This window comes from Moschus berezovskii, chromosome 10 (assembly GCF_049115385.1).
Source record: "Moschus berezovskii isolate FMDL1 chromosome 10, NW_MosBer_1.0, whole genome shotgun sequence".
In the NCBI taxonomy this organism is placed as follows: domain Eukaryota; kingdom Metazoa; phylum Chordata; class Mammalia; order Artiodactyla; family Moschidae; genus Moschus; species Moschus berezovskii.
In genome coordinates, this window is record NC_142469.1 from 19,059,493 (window position 1) to 19,084,332 (window position 24,840).

General features: G+C 43.8%; 1 protein-coding gene across 3 annotated transcripts in view; it reads right to left on the reverse strand.

Moving 5' to 3' along the window:
• Positions 1 to 18,483, reverse strand: part of COL12A1 (collagen type XII alpha 1 chain) — a 116,916-nt gene extending 98,433 nt beyond the window's left edge. The window contains exons 1-8 of one of the 3 annotated variants that reach the window (XM_055432808.2): positions 18,173 to 18,483; positions 15,110 to 15,217; positions 8,089 to 8,205; positions 6,165 to 6,308; positions 5,665 to 5,724; positions 3,267 to 3,530; positions 2,920 to 3,084; positions 1,426 to 1,599 (exon numbers count right to left, since the gene is read on the reverse strand). In XM_055432808.2, coding sequence (XP_055288783.2) covers positions 1,426 to 1,599; positions 2,920 to 3,084; positions 3,267 to 3,530; positions 5,665 to 5,724; positions 6,165 to 6,308; positions 8,089 to 8,205; positions 15,110 to 15,182 — 997 coding nt within the window. In that variant the 5' untranslated portion in view covers positions 15,183 to 15,217; positions 18,173 to 18,483. The remainder of the gene's footprint in view (positions 1 to 1,425; positions 1,600 to 2,919; positions 3,085 to 3,266; positions 3,531 to 5,664; positions 5,725 to 6,164; positions 6,309 to 8,088; positions 8,206 to 15,109; positions 15,218 to 18,172) is intronic. The other 2 variants (XM_055432809.2, XM_088840539.1) reach the window with 2 other exon arrangements.
• Positions 18,484 to 24,840: the final 6,357 nt, after the last annotated feature.

Consider the following 24,840-nt stretch of genomic DNA (forward strand, 5'->3'; position numbering starts at 1 on the left):
CACACACGCATGCCATGGCCTTTATTCAGGTACCAAAGGAAGAACTTGATAAATATTTGTTAAATCAATGGTTTACTCAGTGCTTTAGAAATTTTTTCCCTTGTCATAAAACTTTAAGCATAATAATGTAATATTTTAAAGATACTTTATACTATGCCAAAAAAGATAAGAAGTCGGCCATTCTTAAATGACAGGTTCTTATAATTTTAAAGAATTGTATTTCCACTTCATTCAAGGTTTAGAAGAAAAAGTTCAGCTATGTTCAGAATGCCACCAAACAGAGGTGAAACCACGGTGTACAACATGCATATTGATCAGCATATTTACTGATCATCTAAAAATGTTCTATCCTCAGTCGATGTAGAACATAGTCACTGACTTAGCTAACAACAAAGTATCTTAAGTTATTTCAGACCAAATCTTCGAAGTTTTAGATCTGTCAATGGAATCTATTTCCCAGAAGATATGGTTCTATGTTTTTATAAGTCAGCCTGAGACACTAGATGGTAAAACATGCACAAGGTTACTCACTGTCTTCTCTGAAAGGCAATCAGACATAGTCCATAAAAATGATGCATAAAGAAATGAGAAATAATGGGAGGACAGTAATGGATGCACCAACTTTCCCTGGGGCAAAGCCTTGGACTGATGCAGAGTCAGTGAAGGGACAGAAGTCGCAGGCAATCGCCAGCAACAGGGAGGAGACCCCAAGTTAAGACTGTGGACACCTGGAATGAAGCCCGCGCCCCCTGCCAGGGAGAGTGCGAAAGTTGGCCTAACCTCGCACATGCATCCTGGTGAGGATGAAAACTCAAATGTTTTCAAAGACTGAGTAAGAGAAGATGGCCAGGGGAAAGTCAGGCGGGGGTGGATTTTGTAACAATACAGAGCAAAAAATCAGACATTAGGCAGTAAAACAAAGAAAGAGATTCAGAGCCCGTGAGGTAATAAGGAGTTCTGAAACTGAATTACAGCCCATGAACACTGCCAAAATGCTTGGGGTTTGAAGATGAAAGATTCTACATGATTGAAGATGGAGTTATTTAGAACTTATCTTTAATCAGTTGTCAATTCTCAGGCTGAGAGGAGAACAATCATGGAAACCGTGATTTTTTAACGCCCCAAAGGATGTTTATGAAATGTTTTTTTCTCTCTCCCATGTATTTAAAAGCAATGACTGATAAATGGGAACATTTTGCAAAAGTGGGAGGATCAAACTGACTGCTCTTTGAAATATTCTTAAGAGCTTCGAAAACACTGCGCAGTTTATGGTGATAGAAAACTCTATGTCACTGAATAGAAACAGCGCTGTGATGAGTTTAAGTTGCAGAGAGCTAAGCTAAATGTCCCCCTGTTTGTAAAACCATAAATGCTCTCAAATAATGGAAAAGGTGAACACATGGGAACACCCAACAATTCACTCACCTTCTTCTCCACTGACCAGTTCACCGAGCTGTTCATCCACACCTGAGCACACCTGGGAGATGATCTCATTCTGAATATCCACAATTGCATCGAAGTTGGCCACATTGAAAACATGATTGAGTGAAGGTGTGGAGGCAATCTGTTTGAGCTCTTTTGCATCTGCAGCTTTAATGCCTTTAAAAAAGAAGGGACATAGATAACCAATGGGGACCTCCTGTATGGTACATGGGACTCTGCTCAATGTTATATGGCAGCCTGGATGGAAGGGGAGTTTGGAGGAGAATGGATACATGTATATGTATGGTTGAATCCCTTTACTATTCACCTGAAACTATCACAACATTGTTAATCAGCAATACCCCAATACAAAATAAAGTTTAAAAAAAAAAGGGAGTAGGATATTTGAAGGGGCTTCCTTTCAAAAGTGGCCCAAACATTAAAGAATCCACCTGCAATGCAGGAGACCTGGGTTCAATCCTGGGTCGGGAAGGTCCCCTGGAGAAGGGAATGACAACCCACTTCAGTATTCTTGCTCAGAGAAGCCCATGGTCAGAGGAGCCCGGTGGGCTACAGTCCATTGGGTCATAAAGAGTAGGACCCGACTGAGCAAGTCACACACACACACACACACAGGATCTTTGAAAAAGGAAGTGGGTCAGATCAAGGAAGTTCTTTGCTTTCCCAAGTGAAGACATTTTCAAATCCTTATTCAGTCATGAACTGAATTGCTTTGTTTCCTAACGAATATGTAACTGTTGAAAGGACAAAAACGGTTGAATGACATTTTCTCTTTCACATAATGTGGCCACAGAGGCAAATGAGTGGTCGGTAAAACAGAGTAGGCTCTCATGCCAACCACACCATCATTTGTCCCTGCTGCCATCTGTGAAGATAATACTTTTTTCTTCCAGAGTTCTGAATGAGCTGGAGCCCTCTGAATTCTTCAAGTGTTACATAATAGAGGAAACACATATAAAACACTTAATGATAATACAAGGAGGACCTTTATGAGAACCACTGGCCCAGAATTCTTTGAAAAGCAGAGGGTTGACAAGGAATGTGAATGTCGCCTTAATACATATGCAGCTCTAATGCCTTTTTTAAAAGGGGGGGACACAGGGACCTACTGTATAGCACATGGAACTCTGCTCAATGTTATATGGCAGATGGGATGGAAGGGAAATTTGGGGGAGAATGGATACATGTACATGTATGGCTGAATCCCTTTACTATTCACCTGAAACTGTCACAACATTGTTCATCAGCTATATGCCAATAAAAAAGTTTTTTTTAAAAAGAGGAGTTACATGAAAGAAATAGACAAGCAGAATTTTACTCAAAAATGATTTGGATTAACACTACACTATAAGATGCAGTAAACCTGGCTTTCCTTCCTTGAGGAAGGATCCTTTTTGAGGAATCAAGCCTTCATCTTCTGAGCATAAAGTAGTAAAGTAGCTCTAAAAGGAAAACACTTCACCAAACGTGACCTACCCAAAGAGAAAACTTCAACCCCAATATTTCGAAGCTCTCTTGCTGGAATTTCCACTTCGTCCTGGGATTTGCCATCTGTAATAATAATCGCCACTTTGGGAAAGCCAACTCTTGCCCCAGCAGATTCCGTGAAGGTATTTTTAATTAAGTAATCAATGGCTTCCCCTGAAATGAAAAACAGATACGTTCAGTCACTCCGCACTATACAGTTTTACTAAAATCAAAAACTACGAGATTACTTTCAAAATTATTTAACATATGATCATTTGTGCAACCCATCATTCCTTTCCCAAACAGACACTTCATTTATCTTAAACAATACCAAAACTTGTAAAAAAAAAAAATACCTGTCATTGTGTTGCCACCTTTGTATGGGATTTTTTTAATTGCAGCAAGCAGCTCTTCCTGTTGGTAGTACTGATTTAAGTTAAATTCTGTCCTGGTGTCAGAGCTGTACTGAACAACTCCAACCCTTGTCTTCTCTTCCCCAATGTCAAAAGCAGACACGAGAGCAGCAATGAAGTCTAAGATGTACTTGAAATTGTTTCTCCCCACACTCCATGAGCCATCCACAAGGAAAACTAAATCGGTCCAGGCACTGACAGAACATTCTGAAATATATGTGATACGTTTTTTAAATGACACGCTATTAAATCTATCTAGGATTAAGGAATACAAACTAATGTTGCAAAAATGTTGGCTCCTAAAATCATTTCATTCATTAGAACATTTCATATTGTTCTTCCCCCACAACTGACATGCACAAAAGAACACAAAATTTTATTGGCACACATTTTCGGGCAGGTTCCCAGATGGCACTAGTGGTAAAGAATCCGCCTGCCAAGCCAGGAGACATAAGAGACACAGGTACAATCCTTGGGTTAGGAAGATCCCCTGGAGGAGGGCATGGCAACCCACTTCAGTATTCTTGCCTGGTCTGGCGGGCCAAAGTCCATTGGGTCACAGAGAGTCAGACACGACTGAAGCAACTTAACACACACACACAGAAGTATTTTCAGTACCTTCATGAAGATGCATTTCTGCAACTATGTCTTTAAATTGTCATAGAAGACATTGTACAAGACAAGATGAAAAGTTATATGACTGATTCTCCAAGAGCCTTTGACCCAAGCTTTTGTGCTATTGACTTATCTATTTTTGTAACTATACTCTCACTCTTTTCTCCAAGTAAAAATTATACTAAATATCTAGGAGACATACAAAAGAAATAGAAGCAAAGTGTTTTCATTCTTGGTACTTTTAGATCAATAAATACAAAACAGGAACTTCCCAAGTGATCCAGTGGCTAAGACCCTGCATTACTGATGCAGGGGGCCTGGGTTCCATCTCTGATCAGGGGAATAGATCCCACATGCCACAGCTAAGATCTGGTACAGTCAAATAAATATTTTTTAAAAATTATAGAACAATTGCTGTGCCATTTAAGCAAATGCAATAGAGCTGAAGAAAAAAGCAAATCTTCCAACATTCTCCTGCACTTTACAATGTGATGGTCTAAAGTTGGCAGCTGGTTAGTCCAGTGGGTTAATGAAATCTTAACAGAAGTAACAACTATCGTAGATCCCCAAAAATTAAACAATTGGTGTTTGTAATCAAACATATTTTTTCTTCTCTCTGCGGTCAGTTGGTGAGTGGGAAACAGGTTAGTTTTTATGAAAATCTGTATTCATAAGACAAAGCTGAGTAAATTTTCTGAAGATATTTTTGCCCCTGCAGTCAGCTGGTGGATAACAAGAGAAGTATTTGGCTCAGAAAAGAAGGAAAGGGTCCTGGAAAAATTTGCAAGCCAATACAAGTTGCCTGCCTAAATAATTTTTGCATACTATTTGATGGGCCAACATAAGTCTATTGAAAGTCAATGTTTGGAATACTACTTTGCTTTAGAATAAATATTGATGATTCAGGGAAAATATTTGCATTATAACTGCATGCTATAAACTTCAGATTATTAGACATTAGAAAGAATGATAAACAGTGATCTGGAGGGGAAAATTCCAGATAAAGGGAACTTTGTGTTCACAATATTTTTATTGTTATCCTGAGTCATAAATCCCATTTATAAGGTGGCAAAATTAGAAGTCCAACCACTTAAGGCTTCATCTCAGTAAGTAAGAGCAGTGTAGGACAAAAAGGGCCTCGAAACTACAAAACCAGACCATAAAATTGCTTTCATTTGATTACAAATGCATCAGTTCATCAGAGACATCCTACAGAGACTCTGGAACTGTTTACAGTCTCACCAAGTAAGCCCACGTCAACACCCTAGAGATGACCAGAATATATACAGCAATTTTCATGGCAGTGGAATTGCTAAAGACACCACGAGGGCATCTCCCTTGTGGTCCAACCTTCTATTTCCCATGTGTCCCTAAGCTACCATCTGTTTCTACAATTTGTCTTTGAGAAATGAGTTAAGTCCAGTGACGAGCTTTGTTTTTCACCTACTGCCAGAATACTGCAGGGAAACTTGAACATACACAAATTTAAAACACCCCCAGTAAAAAGAATATTTAGTACGTAGAATGGTTAGAAAGTAAGAACGCAGGTATTATAACCACTTAGCCATACATTACTATTACACTGCCTATACTTGTAGATAAAACTTATAGAAATTAATATAGGAGTGAGATCAAACTATGGATCCAATTGGAACATCTCCTTTATATATTACATCTACAACTTACTTCTGCAAAACAATGTGCAAATATTAAGGAAAATGCTTACTTTGTATCTCTGTTTTTCCAGGTTTCTTCTCCCCTGGCTTTGTCGGGCCACCTGTTTGAACTGAGTCAAAACTTGATTATTACAAAGGGAAATGAACCCATACAAATACTTCCTAAGAAGAAAATAAGTGTATTGTGTTTCACCATTGTCTTTCAGGTGTGTGGTATATTCCCAGCTTGTCAGAGAATACAGCCAAATAAGCATTCCCTTGCAAATAAATTATTTTCAGTGAGGCTTTAGATATATTTCAAAAGAAGATATTAACTCTGTAGCTTGGCAAAGTCTAATGCTTTTTAATAGTTTTCATTCATAACATTCCTGCTGTTTCCAGAGACCAAGCTTATAAATCAGGAGTAAATTATTCACATCTACTAATAAATAGGATCAGACCAAGAATAGTTAATACTGATGTAAATTAACTCTGCATAACAACAAATTTGAAAGTTGGAGAAACCTTCTGCAAAATATAAGGTATAAAAGTACTTTATGCATGTGCTTACTTGTTAATTGGCCTATAACTGGTACACTTTCTTCTACTTCATCATATGAAGTGATTGTCACCACATACTCTATTTCAGGTATAAGCTCTGTTAATAAAGTTTCAGTGGTACTAGCTGAAAGGGTAAATTCTTTAGTGGGCCCATCTGGAAATACAGAAAGGAAAATATCAATGCAACAAAAGTTTTTTCACATATAACGTAATACAATATAATGTAATTCCCAGATATACTCAAAACCTGAAAATTCAAAATACACATTTTTTTCAGAATGCCCAAGCATTATTTTTTACTGTCCTCCAAAACTAACACTTTGAATTCTAGAAATTCAATAAATGAACTGGCATTGCCTTTACCCATTACAATCATATTCCATATTTGTTTGAGGACTCAAGTATGCCTCTAGATTAAAGATATACCAGAATATAAAAAAAACCTCTCATTGTTTTTGAATACTAATGGTAGATGACAAAATTTTTGTAAATGAGATATAAAGCCAAAAATAATTTAATTTTAAATTATGTATTGGAGAGTACCAAAAGAAAATGAAGGGCTGAAAATCAACTCAATAAAGACAAACCCCACTGGCGAAAATGAATGTCTACTGGGAAACAGCATTCACTGCTACAGGAGAGGGGTATCCTCCATACACCACTGAGGGGTGGGGTATACTCTAACGGGTGACCATGGGCCTCTGAACTGACTTAACTATCAAACATTTCAAAGTACAGTGTACTGGGCATTTCCTTACATGTTAACGATTATGTATTCCCTTTTAGATTATGTTAATGCTCAATTCAACAGGAAACAGTAGTTGTTAGAGACTAAATGACTTTTAAAATTCTTCACCATATTAATTTTCATCAAAACATAAATAATCAAAAAAGGCTACAAGTATGGCAGAACCCTGAGAAATGCTCCAGGTGAATATGTGGAGCACTGCAAAGCCAACCAGGGCCCACCGTGGGAAAATAAGACCCCAGGGCTCTGCGGGTATGGTGGGTCCCAGTGCTCGTTTTTACAGTCATTTCCAACATCTGGAAACCAGATGAAGTCTTTTTCAACTGCTTTTCGGCTTTGGAATCAATGAAATAGTTAACTGCAAATGTATTTGGGAAGAAAAGATTCAAGGAAGAAAAAGTAAATGCCTGATCCCTTTTTAAACTTTTGGATCATATTGAAAACAGATAGCAGTTTCTCAATCCCCTGATAAATCAGCATTTAAAATCATTGGCATTTTTAAAGGCCATAAGTATGCAAACACAGCTCTGGTGATAAGTTATGTTAACATCATCTATCTCTTCTATCAGCCAATCAAGACCCCTTCCTACCACTTGGCCAGTGCTCATAAAAATGGTTTTATTCCCATTGCATGTTAGAAATAAAAGTTAATCAAGAGAGATTGGTTCTCCCTACCAAGCAACATCATGGGTACTGACTCTTAGCCTTAGGATCTACAGAATTTACCCAGTAAATCCTTGTATTCCACCATGGCAGCTCACCACGATCCCAGAACACTGTGCCCTGAGCACTGAAGTACGCAAGACACTGGGCAGAGTGTAACACCTCATTTCATCACTTGTTACTTGCAGTGATGGACAGATTAAGTGATTCAAGAAGAATGTCAAGCAGTGATCGTTCTATTTTATAAAATCAAAGATTACCAGCAATATTCTGATCCGGGGATAAATTCTAACAGCTTTACACAGCAAACCTAGTTAATAAAGCTAACACTATAAAAATATAATAGTGGGTCCTGAGCTGGAAATCTGGAGACCTGAGTCCACCAAATATATTGTGACATTAGGTAAACCCCTCAGGTTTTCTAAATCTTGGCCTCCTCATAATGAAGTGGAAGGTGGGGGAAGAATCAGATTATATCATCTTAGATGTCTCTGTCCGAAAACCGCAGCATCCCAAAACTTACCCGTTGTAGGGTCCACTGTTATTTTGAAACCCACAATTGGATCAGGTGGTATTGCCCATGACATATGAACAGTATTTTCATCTATAATTTTAAAATTCAAGTCTGAAGGTGGTTCAACTGCAAAAAGAGAGAGTTAGTGTGTTACATTTTCCAATGTCACAAAACTGTCAATTTAATTAATAAAGAATTGTGTTGAGCAAAGCTTACTAAAATTGTCTTTGCATAAATTTGTTTCCAACAAATATAAAAGATATCTTGTTGGACGAGAATAAAATTAAAAGCTGACACGGTATGACAAAACATCAGAGAGTATACATATTACAGAAGACAGCACAAAACGCTTTGGATTCTTGAGTTGCTAGGTCATCCAAGAATGGCCAGCAAAATCAAGCATAATAGAAACAAATTTGGATACAAGTACATACAGGTACAATGAAATCACATATAATAACCACATATGCAAACAATTCACATAACAATTAAGGAAATTTCAATACATGCTGAGTGCATTTTGAATAAGCATGCCAAATCACAACCTGCTTACAACCACAGAAGTTAAATTAGAACACTGACATAATACTTTTTTTTTCATAATATGGAAAGAATCAATGACATTTTGGTTCATTCTCTGCATCATTGCCTTGTTATTAATTTTTGTTTGATAATTCTCAGTCTGTGGCAGAGCTGAGAAATGTGTTTTAATCAAAAGGAAGAAACACTGTTGGGAAATTTAGCACTGTTGCGTTTCACAAGGAAATATACATTTAAATGTATATTTGTATTCAAATAGACCAATACTCAAAAATAGTCATAAGGGATATCAATCATTTATAAATATATAAAGAATGATATACAGGGGTTTATAAAATTAATATTCTGCCTGTTTACACCAATTTGCTGTATGTTTGCAAGGTGTAAACCAACACTTATTTTCCTTTGCAGCAGGTATATTCCATACTAGAAGTGGCATTTTAACTTAAAATGCCAGTATGGTCCTTTTACAAAAACAATGGTTAATTATGAAAAGACAACATCAATGTATATTTATGGACATTTATTTACAGAACTTAAAGAAACTAGTGAAGCAATCTGAAGACATGACCGCATAAATCTTGGAGAAGTCAACGACAGAAATAATTGAAAAGTACAGAAAGCAATAGTTTACATACAAAACTGTTCAGCATCATGCACGTGTCAATGAAATGTTGACTGGTTTTTAGTTTCCCACAATGAACAAAAGCCTCCATGTACAGTAGTCATTACACAAAGACGTTCCAGAAATATTTCATAATGATATTCTCCCTGAGACGTTCATGCCTCATGCAGCATTGTACTGACTCACTGTCAGTGCATGGTCAATGCATTCAAAATGATTACTCTTGAAGCAGGTCAACACAATAAAATGACTTTCTGCCATACTCTTCTTCGTTTTAAGATTGAATGTATTCCTTGTGAGTCAGAATTTTCTGTTTTGAGAGATTACAATCTCCTTTTAGGTTTTCCTAAAGGTCAATTGAACGGTAGTAGTAGCTTGGAGACATGAGTCATAGAATTTAACTGGGGTTAGGAATTTATGTAATATTAATAGCACATTTTAATGGAAATGATACAAATTAAGCAAACATTTGCTTTTAAGGAACTGCTATTTCCAACTGTAGGACATGGCTTTGTATTTTTACTGTATACACTAGCAATGGAATGGATGTTATTTTCCTACTATCCATACACAGGCAGTGAGATTAGACTATTAATCTACATGCATAGTTTAATTATTCAACATTCTGCTGTCTGTAACCGTATTGCGAGGTTTCCCGGTAGCCATCACTTAGTATAACAAGCATGCAACAGATGTTAATAGGACAATAGGTATTAAGAATATCATTATAAAATATTGTTCCAGTAGCAATGGCTCAGGACAAATTTAATGCAAAGGCAGACGCAACTGGCCTGAGCATGCTTTTGAAAAATCAGTACATGGAAAAACAGTACCACCAACCTTGCAAGGAAATTGACCTGAAGCAGCAGACACTAGGTTAAAACTGCTGAAGGGCAGCAGCAGCCCACCTTGTTGATTTCCAAATGACCAGGATTCCAGAAAAACTGAAAAATTGACTGTTGGGAAAAGTCTTTAACAATTGGATTTTAAGGTGTTCATAGAAACTCAGATGTGGTACTTGGGGATCAAAAGTAAGAAAGGATGATTGACCAGCATGTGTACAACAGACACTTTTCTTCTTGCCATTTTTATCACTTGCAAAATCTTTTAGGCTTGCCATTCTATGTATTTTGTTTGTTTGTTTTTTCATAAAAAAACATAATAAAGCAGGTATGAGTGTGGACCCCTGTTGACTTGAATCAATGCAAAATATATTTTCATTAACTTCAAAAGTCTTTTATTTTATATAAAAGTAATTCACAACTGCCTTTGCATCATTATAAACAGTGAATGCAGATGCCAGAATATTTCTAATAAAACTATCCACATAAGGATTGTGATTGCAAACAGTCATAGTTGTGTAGAATATGAACGGGAATGAAGATAAACAGAAGTGTAATTATAAATGAATAAGGTAGCAATCAGATATATTAATATATTCATAAAACTGAATACTGATCGTGAAGGAGCTAAAGTTTTAAGTATTCATAACACTAGCAGTTTAAGTTCATATTTATGAATAATGCTCTTTGTTATCAAAAGGCTATGGTATTAAAGCTACATTCTGATATATCTTTTTACATAAATTGGCAGGATTTAGGATTTTTTAGTAATGATAATAATAGCTAGCGTTTGCTGAGTGTCTTTTCTATGACAGGCGGAGAGTTGGTCACTTTATATATTGTCTCTCTCTCCTCTCATGACCACCCAGCAGAGTGGCCTTATTATCTGATTCACAGATGAATCAGTGAAATTCAGAAGGGTGAACACAGCAGCAAATAAGCAGCAAAACTTTGACCCCCATAGTCTGACTCCAGAGCATACAGTTTTCTACCATACTGGCTTATTAAATAAGAAATATGTGCATGAAAGATTAACTTTAGAAACCAATATTGATATGAATTTGGCTATTAAACTATACATAAGTATTTTACTTACTCTATGAAAAACCTTTATTTCATGCCTCATCAACAATAAATATGTGCTATTCAGACATCTCCAATTCAGATACAGATAAACTTTGGTATGTTAACTTTACAACTTGTTTAAGCACTTTTAAAACCAAAGTGTCTACCTTAATATATAGTTTTTACAAAACATTGTTATTCATTATGGCACTCAAAAGGAAGATATGTCCAAGAGTTTACCAACAGTTCAAGGAAGGATGGACAGGTGGGAGGAGATTAGTTTAATAAGATTTGGTAAGTGTGTGAAGTGTATTAAAGATAATGAAAACCAAGAATAAACTGCTAAAATATCATCTTGATGAACCAGTAAGACCTTTAGTCTAATTTTTGTGATAGCAATACTGAGAAGGGTGCTACTTTAACAGTAGAAACTTTGAGAAGCGAGTAAAGTGTATTTTTACTATATTCAGTAGGCACTAATTTTTATTTTCTGTCCAAAGCTAGTATAAATTAAATGACCTTTGCCATGATACAGATATTTATTTCATTTGTGTTTATAAGATACCAAAAATAAGCAGTTGAAAAGTTCATGTTTCAGACAAGTAATAAATTATTCTGTGCAGATTACAAAATGCATTCTTTCATTAAACTGACTGTTGACCCACTGTCAAGCAAGAAAGCAGCGCAATGGGAGCAAACTAGCTCGACACTGGACTAGAAGACCTGGGTCTTGCCTACGCCTTGTCCCTAGGCATCACGTTTGCTAACTGAGCCATTCAGCCGCTCTGGTCCTCATTTTCTAAATTAGAATAGATGACTATACATTCCCATCTAGTTTAAAATTTGTGTTGCAAGTTAGACACAGGATTATAGAAATATCCATTAACTTGCCTCTTAACCTAGACACAAGATAATTAAAACTTATGCCCTCTACTCAGTTATGAATTTAAAATACCCAATATTTCATTATATATTATGAACTACAAATCAGAGTTACTAAAATTACAACTGTTTTTCATAAAACATACAATCACCTCAAATTTACATTAATTAGAAAGGTGTCTAATTCTCAGGGAACACTGGCCATTGACCTTTAAATGTTAAGTGTTAAATTTTCTAAATGGCAATTAATGTATGGTATGATATAGGAACCAAAAATAACTCACACATTCTAGATCTTACAGAGAGCTGGCCAAGTTATAAGGTTAATAAAGTCTATGCTGCAGCTAAAAATTATTAAAAGAAAAAATCATTTCACTCTTATTTCTATGGTAGAATATGCTAATTATGAAAAATAAAGTTCCTGGTATAAGTACATAGAATAAAATAACATGACAAAGGTGGTACTCCCTATATTTAAAAAAAAGGATAAATGCAAAAAGTGAATGCCAAGATCTTTTAATTAAAGGTATGGAACTTTCCACACATAAAAAAAATTAAGTAGAAATTGACTGGAAAATATTATGAAGACAAGACTACAAGTTGGAAAAGGGAAAGAAAAGTTACAGTGGCTACTTCAGAATTAAGGTCAAAATGACATCTCAAGAAGCAGGGCTGCCAGTTGAAATTTTGAAATGTATCAACAGAAATGATTCAGAGAACTTCTGTTTGCAGCCCATTGTCCCCAGAAACTCCTTGGCTACAAATTTTGCTAGCCCTTCCCAGCCTCCTGGGGCCACTTAGTTGGTAATTAACACTGGACCAGTCCTGTCCAACACTGGAGCCACAAGCCACATGTGGCTATCAAGCACTTGAAATGTGGCCAGTCTGGATGAAATGCACTGCAAGTGTAAAACACACACCCAGTTTCAAAGACTTAATACAAAAAGTGCAAAATATCTCACTAATAATTTTTACATTGATTACAGGTTAAAATGGTAATACAGTGGATATATTAGGTTAAGTGAAATATGTTGCAAAGACTAATTTCTCCTGTTTGTTTTTCCATTTTTAATGTCACAATCAGAATATTTTAAGTTGCATGTGTGGCTTGCATTTGTGGCTCACAATATATTTCTATTTGACAGTGCCAAACCGGAGAATGAGGCCCCCTTCAAATAAAAAATCTTATTAAAATATCATTATTAAATGCTGACCTAAGTGGCTGAGAGACAAGAGAAACAGCTTAAGAAAGCAAAAGAAAGAGCTATACCGTGTGGAAATAAATCCAAACTAAAAAGATAAATTATGAGAAATACGGAAATAATCAGTAATGTAGATAACAAAATGTTCTTTTCAACTGCACTTTGCTAACTATCTATTATCCAATTGAGAACTGATTTTTTTCCACTTACATCATTTCCAATCCAATTCTTGTCCTAAGAATTCATAACTCTTTCTGATTTTCAAATAACTATTTTCTTAATGAGCAATAAATAGGCCACTTTAGTGAATTATCTAAAAATATCTTGAGTGGGGCTTCCAGAAGTTCCTCCAGTGAAATTCCTTCCTAACAACGACATAGAAAGGAACATTAAAAGCACTCTCATCTGAATATTACTTCACAGAGGCCACTTTGAAAAGCCTCTACATTCATGAAGTATTCATCAGATAAGCAGAGCCAGCAAGTTTCCCTTACTTTTCTGAACATGCTGTACATTTTGAAGACTCTGCTTTTCCTAATCTTAATTTTTTGTACTTGCAGTCTTGAACCAGAGAATCGAACACAACAGAAAGTTTTTGGAAAATCTCAGTGCTGTCTTGAAACCCTTCTACTTCCCCACAACTTCTAAATAAGCCTCACCCTCTGAACCCCACCCCCAACTTCCACACTGCCCCACCCAGAAATATTACTTTTCTCCCTTAACTCCATCAGGAGCATTTCTTTACTGGGAAAAAAAAAAAAAAAAACAAAGAGCATATTTTTAAGTTGTCTTTTATGGTAGTACCCCATTTACCTTGCAGAACAATAAATCTAGTGTGTCAGATCTCCCATGATAACTGAGGAAACAGAAGCCCCTACTGGGTTAATATCCAGAAAGGGCTTTTTCCACCAATACTGACAAATGAAGGCATCAAATGCACACAAGAGCAAGAATAAAATAAGGTTGAAAACCTAGCAAAAGTCCTTCATTCTCTAAGGGGTGGAGCCTAGAGAGCCTTTCCAGACCCTTGGGCCCTGAGCCCATCTCTGAGGCTCAGAAGACACAGCGCCCAGGGCTGATACTGGGGGAAGGAGACATGAGGGAGGTGATGCCCGGTTTTTCAGGCTCCCACCAGCTCCCTGGGTTAAGAACCTTGGCCCAGACCCAACCTGTGCGCGAGGGGCTGGGTCTGGGCTTGGGCCAGGCGTCCCGGAGCGCAGCGAACCAAACAGGGACAGCAGCGACCCCTCCGGCCACTACCAACACACCCCGGGTTCCGGATCGCTACCGACCACCCACTCCCCGGGCGATCTGGCTGCTCACGTGCCCGCACCGCCCGCCTTGCCGAGCGGACTCCCCACAAAACACACAGAGGCGCAGAGCCGGCGCTGTTGGAGTCTTTTATTTGGTGCTGTCACCGAGGTCGCGGTCCCGAGCCAGGGGCTCCCCCAGCCACGCGCACGAGCGAGCGCGCCGGGCGCTGCGGGGCTCCTGGTGCCACCCGCGGGGCGTCCGGTCCGTGCAGCCGGGTGCAGCCGTCGCCCCCTCCCGGACGGCTGGTCCTCGCTCGGAAGGCGGCAGCGGCGGTGGCGGTGTGGACAGCACACCGCAGAGAGAAGCGCAAGGAGAGCACACAGCATTGTACGGAACGGAGGAAGCGGAAGACGGAAAAGAGCTGGACCTGAGAGCTGCGAGGTGGACGAACCGCAGAGAAGGGGGCGTTTCTCCGAAGCAGAGAAACCCCGGGAGGAAACACACGAAGTGCAGGAGAAACAGATCGAGCAACAGTGGCAAGGAAGGTTTGCTTTTTTTTTTTTTTTTCCTTTCTAGACTTCTACCTTGTCACGGGGGAGAAGGAGGGAAGAGCCTTTTACCTTCTGCCTCGATGGAAGACAGGAGCAGGGCCGCGCCCAGGGCGGCAAGCGCTGGGGGAAGCCTGGTCCGCATGCTCCGCCTCGGGGCTCACAGCCACATGAAGGGATCTGCCGGAGGAAACAGTGACCGCATCAGAACCCGGTCCGGACGGGCCTAGAACCAGGTTAGAACTGAAGCCTGGACCCGGGCCAGGACCCGACCCGCTCTGCCTTAATAACCACAGGGCCCAGCCGGGCAGAGAATGGGCCCTATTGTGGAGCAGTGGAAGAAGTCAAGTTTGTCTGCAGCAGTTCAATCAGGGCACTGAGAGCCAGTTGAAGTTTAAAGAGGGTCCTGTTTGCCTGGAGGCCGGACCTGCTTAGCATCCCGGGTGAAGGGCCTTACCAGGCCCCACATGACTTCATCCTGCCTGGGTGATGGCTAATTCAGAGATCATTTTATCCCTAAGTCAACTAAATGTCTCTTCCAGCTGGGGTTTTTATTTGGCCAAGCTTTTTTTTTTCCTAGCTGCGGAACTCTTTAGGTAACTGTACTTTAGTGGTCTCAGGGTAATTTGGAAAAGTATAATAAGCCTCTTTTACTCTTTTTTTTTCTTCATTTTGTTCTGCCTACAAATATGCAGCCCTTGAAGGTCTGAAATGGATTATACAGAAACATGTACAGCCCAAGAGAAACTTGACCCTCCTGCTAGCTGTGTTGTCTTCACATCTGATAAATCTTTCACTCAAGATGAGGAAAAAACAACTCTGAAATACATAATAAAAAGGGAAAGGCAATAGAAGGGACAAAGCACTCTTGTCTGTTTTCCCAAGATTTTTTTTATAAAATTCTTAGCAATAATTACTCTTCTCACTTAACTGTTCATTTATTCCAGAAGATTACAGGTTTATATGCTCCACAGGAGAATATATCCTACTCTGATTTTTCCTGATTCTGTAACTAGGCTATTAATTCCTTCAAGACAAGGAAACTTATTCACCTTTTGTGGCAAGTAATACATAGTAGGTAGATGCTTAATCCATGTTGGTAGAAGGAAATCTAAAGTATTCTAAGGTCCAACTCAGGAACAAAAGCTACTAGCGATTAACTTAAAAGTGGGAGACTGCCAGAGGCAAACATAAAAAGAGTTGATTCTGAGATACATAAATTATTGAAAGGCAACAGACCAGGCCTCTTGAAAAAACGAAGTCATGCTTGGGAATCCAAAAAGGACCCAAAGGTTGAGCCCTCTTTGAGAAAAGAAACTGACAAGCTCCAACCATGTCTTTCCAAAGTATTGGCAGTATTGGCATGATGTATCAGGGCAGCTTTCCTGGGCCCGAGTGTAAATTGCATTTTAAATGTCTGATGAACAGGCTTGCCAAATTGCCCGGAGCTCCTTTTTATAAGCCAAGATTAAAATTTTCCCGCTGCTCTGGAGATCCAAGGACTCTAGCAATTTCTTTCTTCCTGCTTAACAACTGTTTGACATGTCTAACCCTTTTCTACATCAGTAAAAGGCAAGAGGTGAGACCGGTCCATTGTTCCCATCATCCGGCCTTAACTTCGCTATAATAATTTCCAACTCAATTGGCAGTCGTGCTAGCGAAAAGTTAAAGGCTGACAATCGACCCACCGAAAAACTGTATGCAGATTTTTTCTTTTTTAACCGCTGAACTCGCTGTAAAAGTTGTGGCAGGGCTATTGTGGATCTAGAGCGCCACTTATCGGTTGTCTTAACTCAGCGGCACAATGGATCCTGTCTCGTCGCGGTATCTGAAGATAAAGTCAGTTCAGCCAGCCAGCCAGGCATTACACCCATGTTTAAAAAAATGAAGAAAGAAAGAAAAGAAAAGTTCTCTCTCCTTTTAGTCAAGACATTTATCTGAATGTTTAGCAACAGATAAATTCATTGAGCATTCTCAGACACGAAAAGTCTGAAATCGGCCGCCCCTACGTGGCAGCGGGGCCATTTCACACACTCATGAATGAAAACTAGTCGGGGGGTGGGGGGCGGTGCATAGTTGGGGGTTGGAAACTTGGATTCATCTCCTTGGGCCAACTCGTCCCTTCCCCCGACTCCGCTGGAAGAGCCCGATTCTTGCCAAGTTAAAAAAGGCAATTGCACCCCCACCCCTACCCCGCGGGGTCCCTCCAGATTTCCTGCGCGTCACCTACCGCCGACCTAACCCACTGAATCCTGGACATTAGTTACCCAAGGACCACCAAGTTTAGCGCTCATTTCCTTTCTTGCCCCATCCCTCCCCGGCGCACCAGCACGCTTTAGAAGGCCACAGAATCCCGGTTGAGGGGAAGGGAAAGGGGTCCCCGGCAAGCCCCGAAAGGACCACCTGCGGCCCCTAAGGGTGCCTGATGCGGTGTACCTCTTCTGCTCCCTGGCTACACTCCCCGCTCCTTAAAACCCTCTGCGACCCCTACACTCTCTAGGATAGAGGATGGAAACTCGCGCAAAGGTTACACGACCCTGAGGAGGGCCACCTCGTTTAGCCTGGGGGAGAAGCTGGGGAACGTCGGGCCAAAGCTGAGTCCCCGAAAGCTGAACTAACCGCCCCCCTCCCCCGCCCCACGCCGGGATGCTTTGAAAATCGGAGGAAGGAGCCAGAACAGCAGCCCGGGAATCTGTCTCCAGATGCCACACGCACCAGCACGGCCTCTACGGGGGGTCGGCGGGTCTTCTAAAGAATTCCGCGCAGGGAGTCACCTTCCCTGCGCGCCGGCAGCCGCGAGGCCCGGGGGAGCCCCGCGGCTCCAGGCCCCCGCGCACCCCTGGTCAATTTCAACCAAGAAATGCCTCCTCCAGCTGCAACAGCGAAGAGGTGCTTTACGCACGCACAGCCGCCCGGCATCCTCTCTTGAGGAAAAAACTACATTTCTTTCCCCCTTCATGTTACAAATGAACCCCCCCAAAAAAAATCTCCGAGTAGCCGAGGCGCACGTTCAAACGGTCCCCGCTCGGGATCCTGAATGGCTCAGAGCCGAGCGAGGAAGAAGCTAGAAGCGAGTTTCCCGAGTTATCTTCGGAAGGGACGAGGCGATGGGGGGCGGCTAGCAACCAGACCGACCTGAAGCGGTGGTGACCGAGGTAGCGGCGGCGACAGAGGCTTCCCGGCGTCGCGGCAGCCGGCGCTTGGTGTGAGCCCCCGCGCACGCCCGGGCGGTCGGCGCTGCGCTCCGGGCGCACCTGGCGGCCGCGGAGAGGTGGAGCGGTCGCAGGGCCACCGGGGGGCCGGAGGCGGCGGAGCCCGGGCGGAGCGGCGGGCGCGGCCGGACAGGCGGAGACGGCCCGGGACCGCAGCTGCCGGCGCGCGGACGCGTCTGAGTCGGCTCGCCTCGGTCGAGTGGGAAGAGGCTCCGCGCCGCGGGCTTCTTAATAGAGGGCTGTTCCCAGCTCTCAGTTTACTCGGTTACGAAACGCCTGAGAAGGTGGACGGCTGCCACGGGGTGATGTATGCTCCTCCGGCGGTGAAGGAGGTCTACTTTTGGGAACGTGTGCATACTTCGAGCATTCCTTCGGCGTGAGGTGGCGATCGCCGTAGTAGCAGAGCCCCGGCGGGGAGGGGAACAGGGGAGGGGGCAGGGGCGAAGCAGAGGAAGCGGGGAGGGCCGGGGTGGGGGGGACGACAGCCGCGGCGGGTTCACTGCCAAGGGAATCCGCTCACTCCTCCGCTTGGGGCGGGCTGGGGAGCTCGGGTTTCCCTCTCCGGGCGATTTGCTTTAATAAATTTATTTTTCTAAATTAAGATGGAGGGAGGAGGGAAGTAGCGACTCTCCAGTATAGAGCTGCAAGAATGTGACCGTCCCCACCCCATCGTTAGCCCCATCCCCCATCATCGCCACCCACACCTTTCTCCCCATCCGTCCTGGGGTGCACTTAAAACCGATTTACGGCGTTTCCATTAACTAACTGTCTGTGCACGCGGCGCGCCTTCTGTCTTTTTCAATCTCGGGCGATTGGAAACCCGGATGGCCGCCTGCGCTGGGCTCAGCGGTGGGATGGCTTTCCCAGTCCTGTCTCTCTCTCCCCCCCGGTACTCCGGGACGAAACCGGGAGGCTTCATCTGAGCCAAAAGAGAGGGCGAAGGAATGCTATGAAACCTAGGGATCCTCCGAACTGGAAACCCGCTCGGGAACAAGTTCCATCCACCGTCGAAATGTCTCACTTGAGCCCCAGAACAAAAGTTGGTTCCGAGTCGAGTCTTTCGGAAAGAAAGCTCTGCCCTTCAAACCCCACGGGGTCAAGGCGACAGAGGGAAGTGAGTTTCCCCCCTGACCCCTACTGCTGGGAGCTGGCGGCCAGATGGGGGCTCGTGTTCTGCCAGCGCCTTCTCCAGGTTTGGCCGCCCCGCTCCCTGCTCTGCGCCACCTCTTGGCCCCGAGCGGGGCGCCTGGCACTGAGGGCTGCCAAACCGCATTAGACGCACGGGAGGAGGTGAGGCACTCTTACACTGTGGCATCAGAAAAGCGCTCAGGGAAACGTTCGGGTTACACACGTCAGTGCGCTCAGAGCAAGCACTGCGCCTTTTGGCCTCTTGGAGCCCAGGGGTTAGTCTGCCTCATTTAAGCTACCGGGGATGGAGACGAGAGAGCGGAGGGGAACGCCGCAGCGCTGTCCTGGAACTCACCGCTAGCAGTAGAGGAGGAGGCCGGGTGGCCAATATAACCTCTTCTCCCTGTTTGATCTGACATCTGTTAATTTGACTTTCCCCCCACCGGGCTCGATAGCCTCCGAACCTGCCTTCAGAATGGCAAGAACTCTCAGGGCGAGCGGTCCCCTGCACTCCGCCCCACGCACAGGCTGCTCTAGAGGAAGCCAGAGAGAAGACTTGGCGGGGGTGGGGCGGCGCGGGGATGGAGGAAAATGGGAATCGCCACCTCTGCACATTCCCCGAGCACACACAGCCCACTGGAAGTCCAGCTGGGAGCTCACACAAAGAGCCCACACATGCACAGTGCACAGGCCTTTTCCCCTTCAAACTCTCACAGCCCAAGTGTCTGGCCCAAACCTCCAGCGCCCCAGGCGTGAATAACCCAACGTGAACACCCCAGTGCGCGGTGATCGCCAGGGTAGCAGCCCTTCACCCTCACTCTGTCTCACTTCACTCCTAGGCAGGTGGCAGCCTTGGGGACAGAGCGGGGAAGCAGAGAAGTCCCGGCATCCACGGCCCCGGGCACCCAGCGGTGCTGTCGGTGGCCTGGAACCGCCGGGGATGCCCCTGGGAAATCCACACCTCCGTCTAGAAAAGGAAAACTGCTGCCTTGCAAGTCAGCCCAGGCTGGCTGGAGTTTTCATTTCGCCCGGGTGGAATGTGTGTGTGTGCGCGCGCGCGCTTTTTCTTTCTGTACTTTTTTTAAGTTGTCATGGCGAGGTTGCCTAGGAAGCTACTTAACCTAGGTGTTGATATTTGGGGATTAAAAACAGAGTTCTCCGCTGTTGATTTGATTCAGAGCTGCAAATTCATCTGGCAGCCCGGGAATCGAGCCGGTCAGGGGAGCGCAGAGGCGGGCTTCCCCTTCTGGAGCCTGGAGGCGGCAGAGTCGGTGGAAGAGGCTTCCGCCCGAGACTACGCGCCTGGCGGGGGTTGGGGATCCTCAAGGCCGTCCTCTCCGGCTCAAAGCAGTCTCGTTCCCAAATTTAGATTTAATACACTCGAGAACAGTTGCTGCAAAGTAAACCACCGGCTGCAAAAGTCCTCTCTCCCGTTGAAAACGGAATCATACACAAAACTTCCTGAGTAGGATGAGAGGAGAAGGTTGGGTTCACTCGGGTCGGGGAGTGCACAGGCGCGCATCCACAAACTAATCCAAGCACACGCACTCCTGGGGACACGAGTGCAATTCAAAAGTATCCAAAAGGCGCTCTTGGGGAGGGCGGGGGGAGGGGTGCTCCCCGCGGGCGGTCTGCACTGTTTGGCCTCAGGGTGCCCTTCTGCTGGGCTCCCAGTATGGTGAGCAGACAAACGTAAAAAAAAACTTTATAAACCGTCTTCCCCTTCAGTAGTGCGTTCAGTTCTTAATACCCCCTTGGAACCTGTTAGTTTTTGCAATAAGTTAATGATATTTATGGATGAGATGGCTGGATGGCATCACCGACTCTGTGGACATGAGTTTGAGTGAACTCCGGGAGTTGGTGATGGACAGGGAGGCCTGGCGTGCTGTGATTCATGGGGTCGCAAGGAGTTGGACACGACTGAGCGACTGAATTGAACTGAACTGAATGATATTTATCAACTGAGGCCGCGCCGGTTGGATTTATCGTCGTTGTTGTTGTTGTTTCTTCCTCGGGCTGCATCCCGGAATCTCCCTCACCTCCCTCTTCCCATCCACCGCTCCCACCTCTTCTCCCTCCGACTCCTGGGTTCCTGGCGGGTCCCGAGCTTCAGATTTCTTGTCCGACAGCGCGATCTAGCGGTCAGCGCGGTCCCTGACGTCTAAATTCCAGAACGTAGATACATACAGGCTGCAAGTTGACGGGTTTCGGTGAGTTTGGGGAAAATGTGTCATCCATGGATCAGACTCCCAGGATTGACTGAGAAGCGAAGCGACAGGACGGAGGAAAATCTGTGGATGTGACATAAATTTTCTGTGCGCCCATGAAACAGTCGCCTTTAGAAATTCTTGCCCCCAAGCTGCTGAGAGGTTCAGGTCAGGGGAAGGCAAAAGAGGAGGTGCTAATTTCAGGAAGAAGTGCAGAGTACAGCTTCATTCTTAACTTACAAAAGGACAAAAGCGGCTTCCTCAGTGATTTGCTTGAGGTCAGCACAGCCGGCGTTCCTGGCCATAGGCTAGAGTTGTTTCCATCGTTAAGTTCTTGCTGATTTCCTTTGTGGGAAGGCGAAACCTGGACTCAGTCAGCACCGATGTTCCAGCTCTTAGGCTGTGCACGAGCTGTCCCCAGAGTGAGCTGTTAAAGGTCTTGGTGAAGAAAGCCCTGGCAATTCCTTTGGGAGAACGGCTTCCCTGGTGGATAAGTCAGTAATGAATCCCTCTGCAATGAAGGAGATACGGGTTCTATCTCTGGGTACAGAAGACCGCTGGAGAAGAAAATGGCAACTCACTCCAGTATCCTTGCCTGGTAAATCCCATAGACAGAGGAGCCTGGCAGGCTGTAGTCCGTGGGGTCACAAAAGTTGGATACGACTCAGTGAAGAAGCCACCGCAATCACCAAGGGTGTAAAGAGAGGAGGCTCCTGCGTGGATTCTCAGAAAAAGGTATCCGGATCCTCTCCCCTGGATTGGGGCTCTCTAGGCAAGTCGAGTCACACTAAGCAGCACCTGGTTTGTGTCTAGAGAGGCAAGCGCACAGTAGAGAATACAAGAGAACTGCAGGGGCTTCCCCCTCACAACCCCATCAGGCTATACCTGGGGCGCTTGAAACATCTTTGTGTGGCCACTCCGCCCCCTCAAATCTCCCAGGAGACTGTGCCTCCAAAATGTTTTAACATTAAAATTGCAAAGCAGCAGTATATCACCTGAGTCTCTGTGTGCCTAAAGCTGTGGGCACAAGTTGAGTGAGTTACTGAATAGTTAGTCTCATGGAGAACTTGCACTTCATTAAGCAGTTGCTCTTCCCCAGGCAGGTGTTTGGGAAGACAAAGGCAGGAGGCACTGGTAACTGGAGAGGTTCACTTTCTAACAAAGGCCTACTAAAACAGGCCTAAAGGCAGCACTTCCTCTCAGGACTGAGGATTTAACACAAAGCTGGGTTTCACACCGACAGTTCACCTATACTAAGATACGTGTTCAGCAGGGCCATAACAATGGAAATTTGTAGTGACTTAAAGGGACACACCCATCGCTGGATCTGGGTAAGGATCCCGCAGGTAATGGCCTGGACCCAATGGCCTGGGGGTCTTACCCAGATCCCTCTCCCTTATGTGGTGAACATTATGCAAAAGGGGAAAAAAAAAAATAGCATGAAGAAGCAGGCAGACCCACACCAGGCAGCGGGAAAGCTGAAGAATCAGAGACCAAAGGCATCCCTGGAGGAAGGAAGAGGGAAGCCATGTCTTTCTGCCGTCCTGAAAGGCTCTGCTTCCTCACAAAGGACTATTCCAGGGGAGCCCACAGCCTGGTGCTGCTTCTCACTTTTATTACAGAACCCCCACCCCCGCCCCGCCCCGCCACCCCCGTCAGAGTAGGAGCAACTCTGGAGCAGATAACAGTAACTCATCTTATTCATTATATTCAATGTCACAAGGTCAGTGTCACATGACCTCAAAAAGTTGCCCGTGCATGGAAAGCTGTGAAACCAAAAAAACAGTGTATCCGAATACAGTGTCTGTCTGGGATGAACCCTTTAGACTTAATGAAAGTCAAGTGCTGCTGGAAGTGGATTATTCAGTTAGCTCTAAATTCCTTAAGCAAAGTGTGAAAGATAGAAGACAATACATTTCCTTGCTGCTGCTGCTGCTGCTGAGTCACTTCAGTCGTGTCCGACTCTGTGTGACCCCATAGACGGCAGCCCACCAGGCTCCCCCGTCCCTGGGATTCTCCAGGCAAGAACACTGGAGTGGGTTGCCATTTCCTTCTCCAATGTGTGAAAGTGAAAAGTGAAAGTGAAGTCGCTCAGTCATGTCTGACCCTTAGCGACCCCACGGACTGCAGCCTACCAGGCTCCTCCATCCATGGGATTTTCTAGGCAAGAGTACTGGAGTGGCTTGCCATTGCCTTCTCCGATACATTTCCTGAAGAGTTCAGAAAGCAACACTCTCCCACTTCCTTTTTCATTTCCAAAAGATTCAACACTGTTTGAGTCATCCTTAGACCTCAAGGGACTGGGAATCTATTTAGCTTGCAACTATCCAAGTAACCGAAGGTCCAGAACTTCTAGCCAGGTCACTGTACTGTGGGTCAGCAGTGAGGACTGTGTGCTTGACATATACTTTCAGATTAGTGGGAAAATGTGAAATATCATTGGAACCCAATGCTCAAGATTTGGTCTTGGCCTTCAAATGCACTACAGAGTAGACTGAAATGCAGTGGTAATGAAATTATTGCAGGAAGGGGGACCCCTTCCAGGTCCCGAAAGTGGGCTCTTATCTAACACTCGGAAATGAATTGTCCAAGGAGATACACGTGCTGACAAAGCAAGAGATTTTATTGGGAAAGGGCACCAGGGTGGAGAGCAGTAGGGTAAGGGAACCCAGGAGAACTGCTCTGGCACGTGGCCTCTCAGTCTCAGGTTTTATGGTGATGGGATTAGTTTCCAGGTGGTCTTTAGCCAATCATTCTGACTCAGAGTCCTTCCTGAGTGCACGCCTTGTTCAGCCAAGATGGATGCCAGCAAGAAGGATTCTGGGAGGTAGCTGGACATGTGGTGTCACTTTTTGACCTTTCCTGAACTCTTCCCGTTGGTGGTGGCTTATTAGTTCCCTGTTCCTTACCAGGAGCTCCTGTCCTAAAATAGCTCATGCAAATGGTTACTGTGGTGCCTGGCCAGGCTGGACGGTTTCAAATCAGTGTGCTTGCCCTAACAAAATCACAGTCGAAAGAGAGGTTTCATTGGCCTCGCTTTCCTGGTGGCCCAGACAATAAAGCGTCTGCCTGTAATGTGGGATCCCTGGGTCATAAAGATTCCCTGGAGAAGGAAATGGCAACCCACTCCCGTACTCTTAGCTAGAAAATCCCATGGTCAGAGGAGCCTGGTAGGCTACGGTCCATGGGGTTGCAAAGAGTCAGACACGATTGGGCGACTTCCGTTTCAGTTGGAGCTCCTGTGTAGAATGAAGTA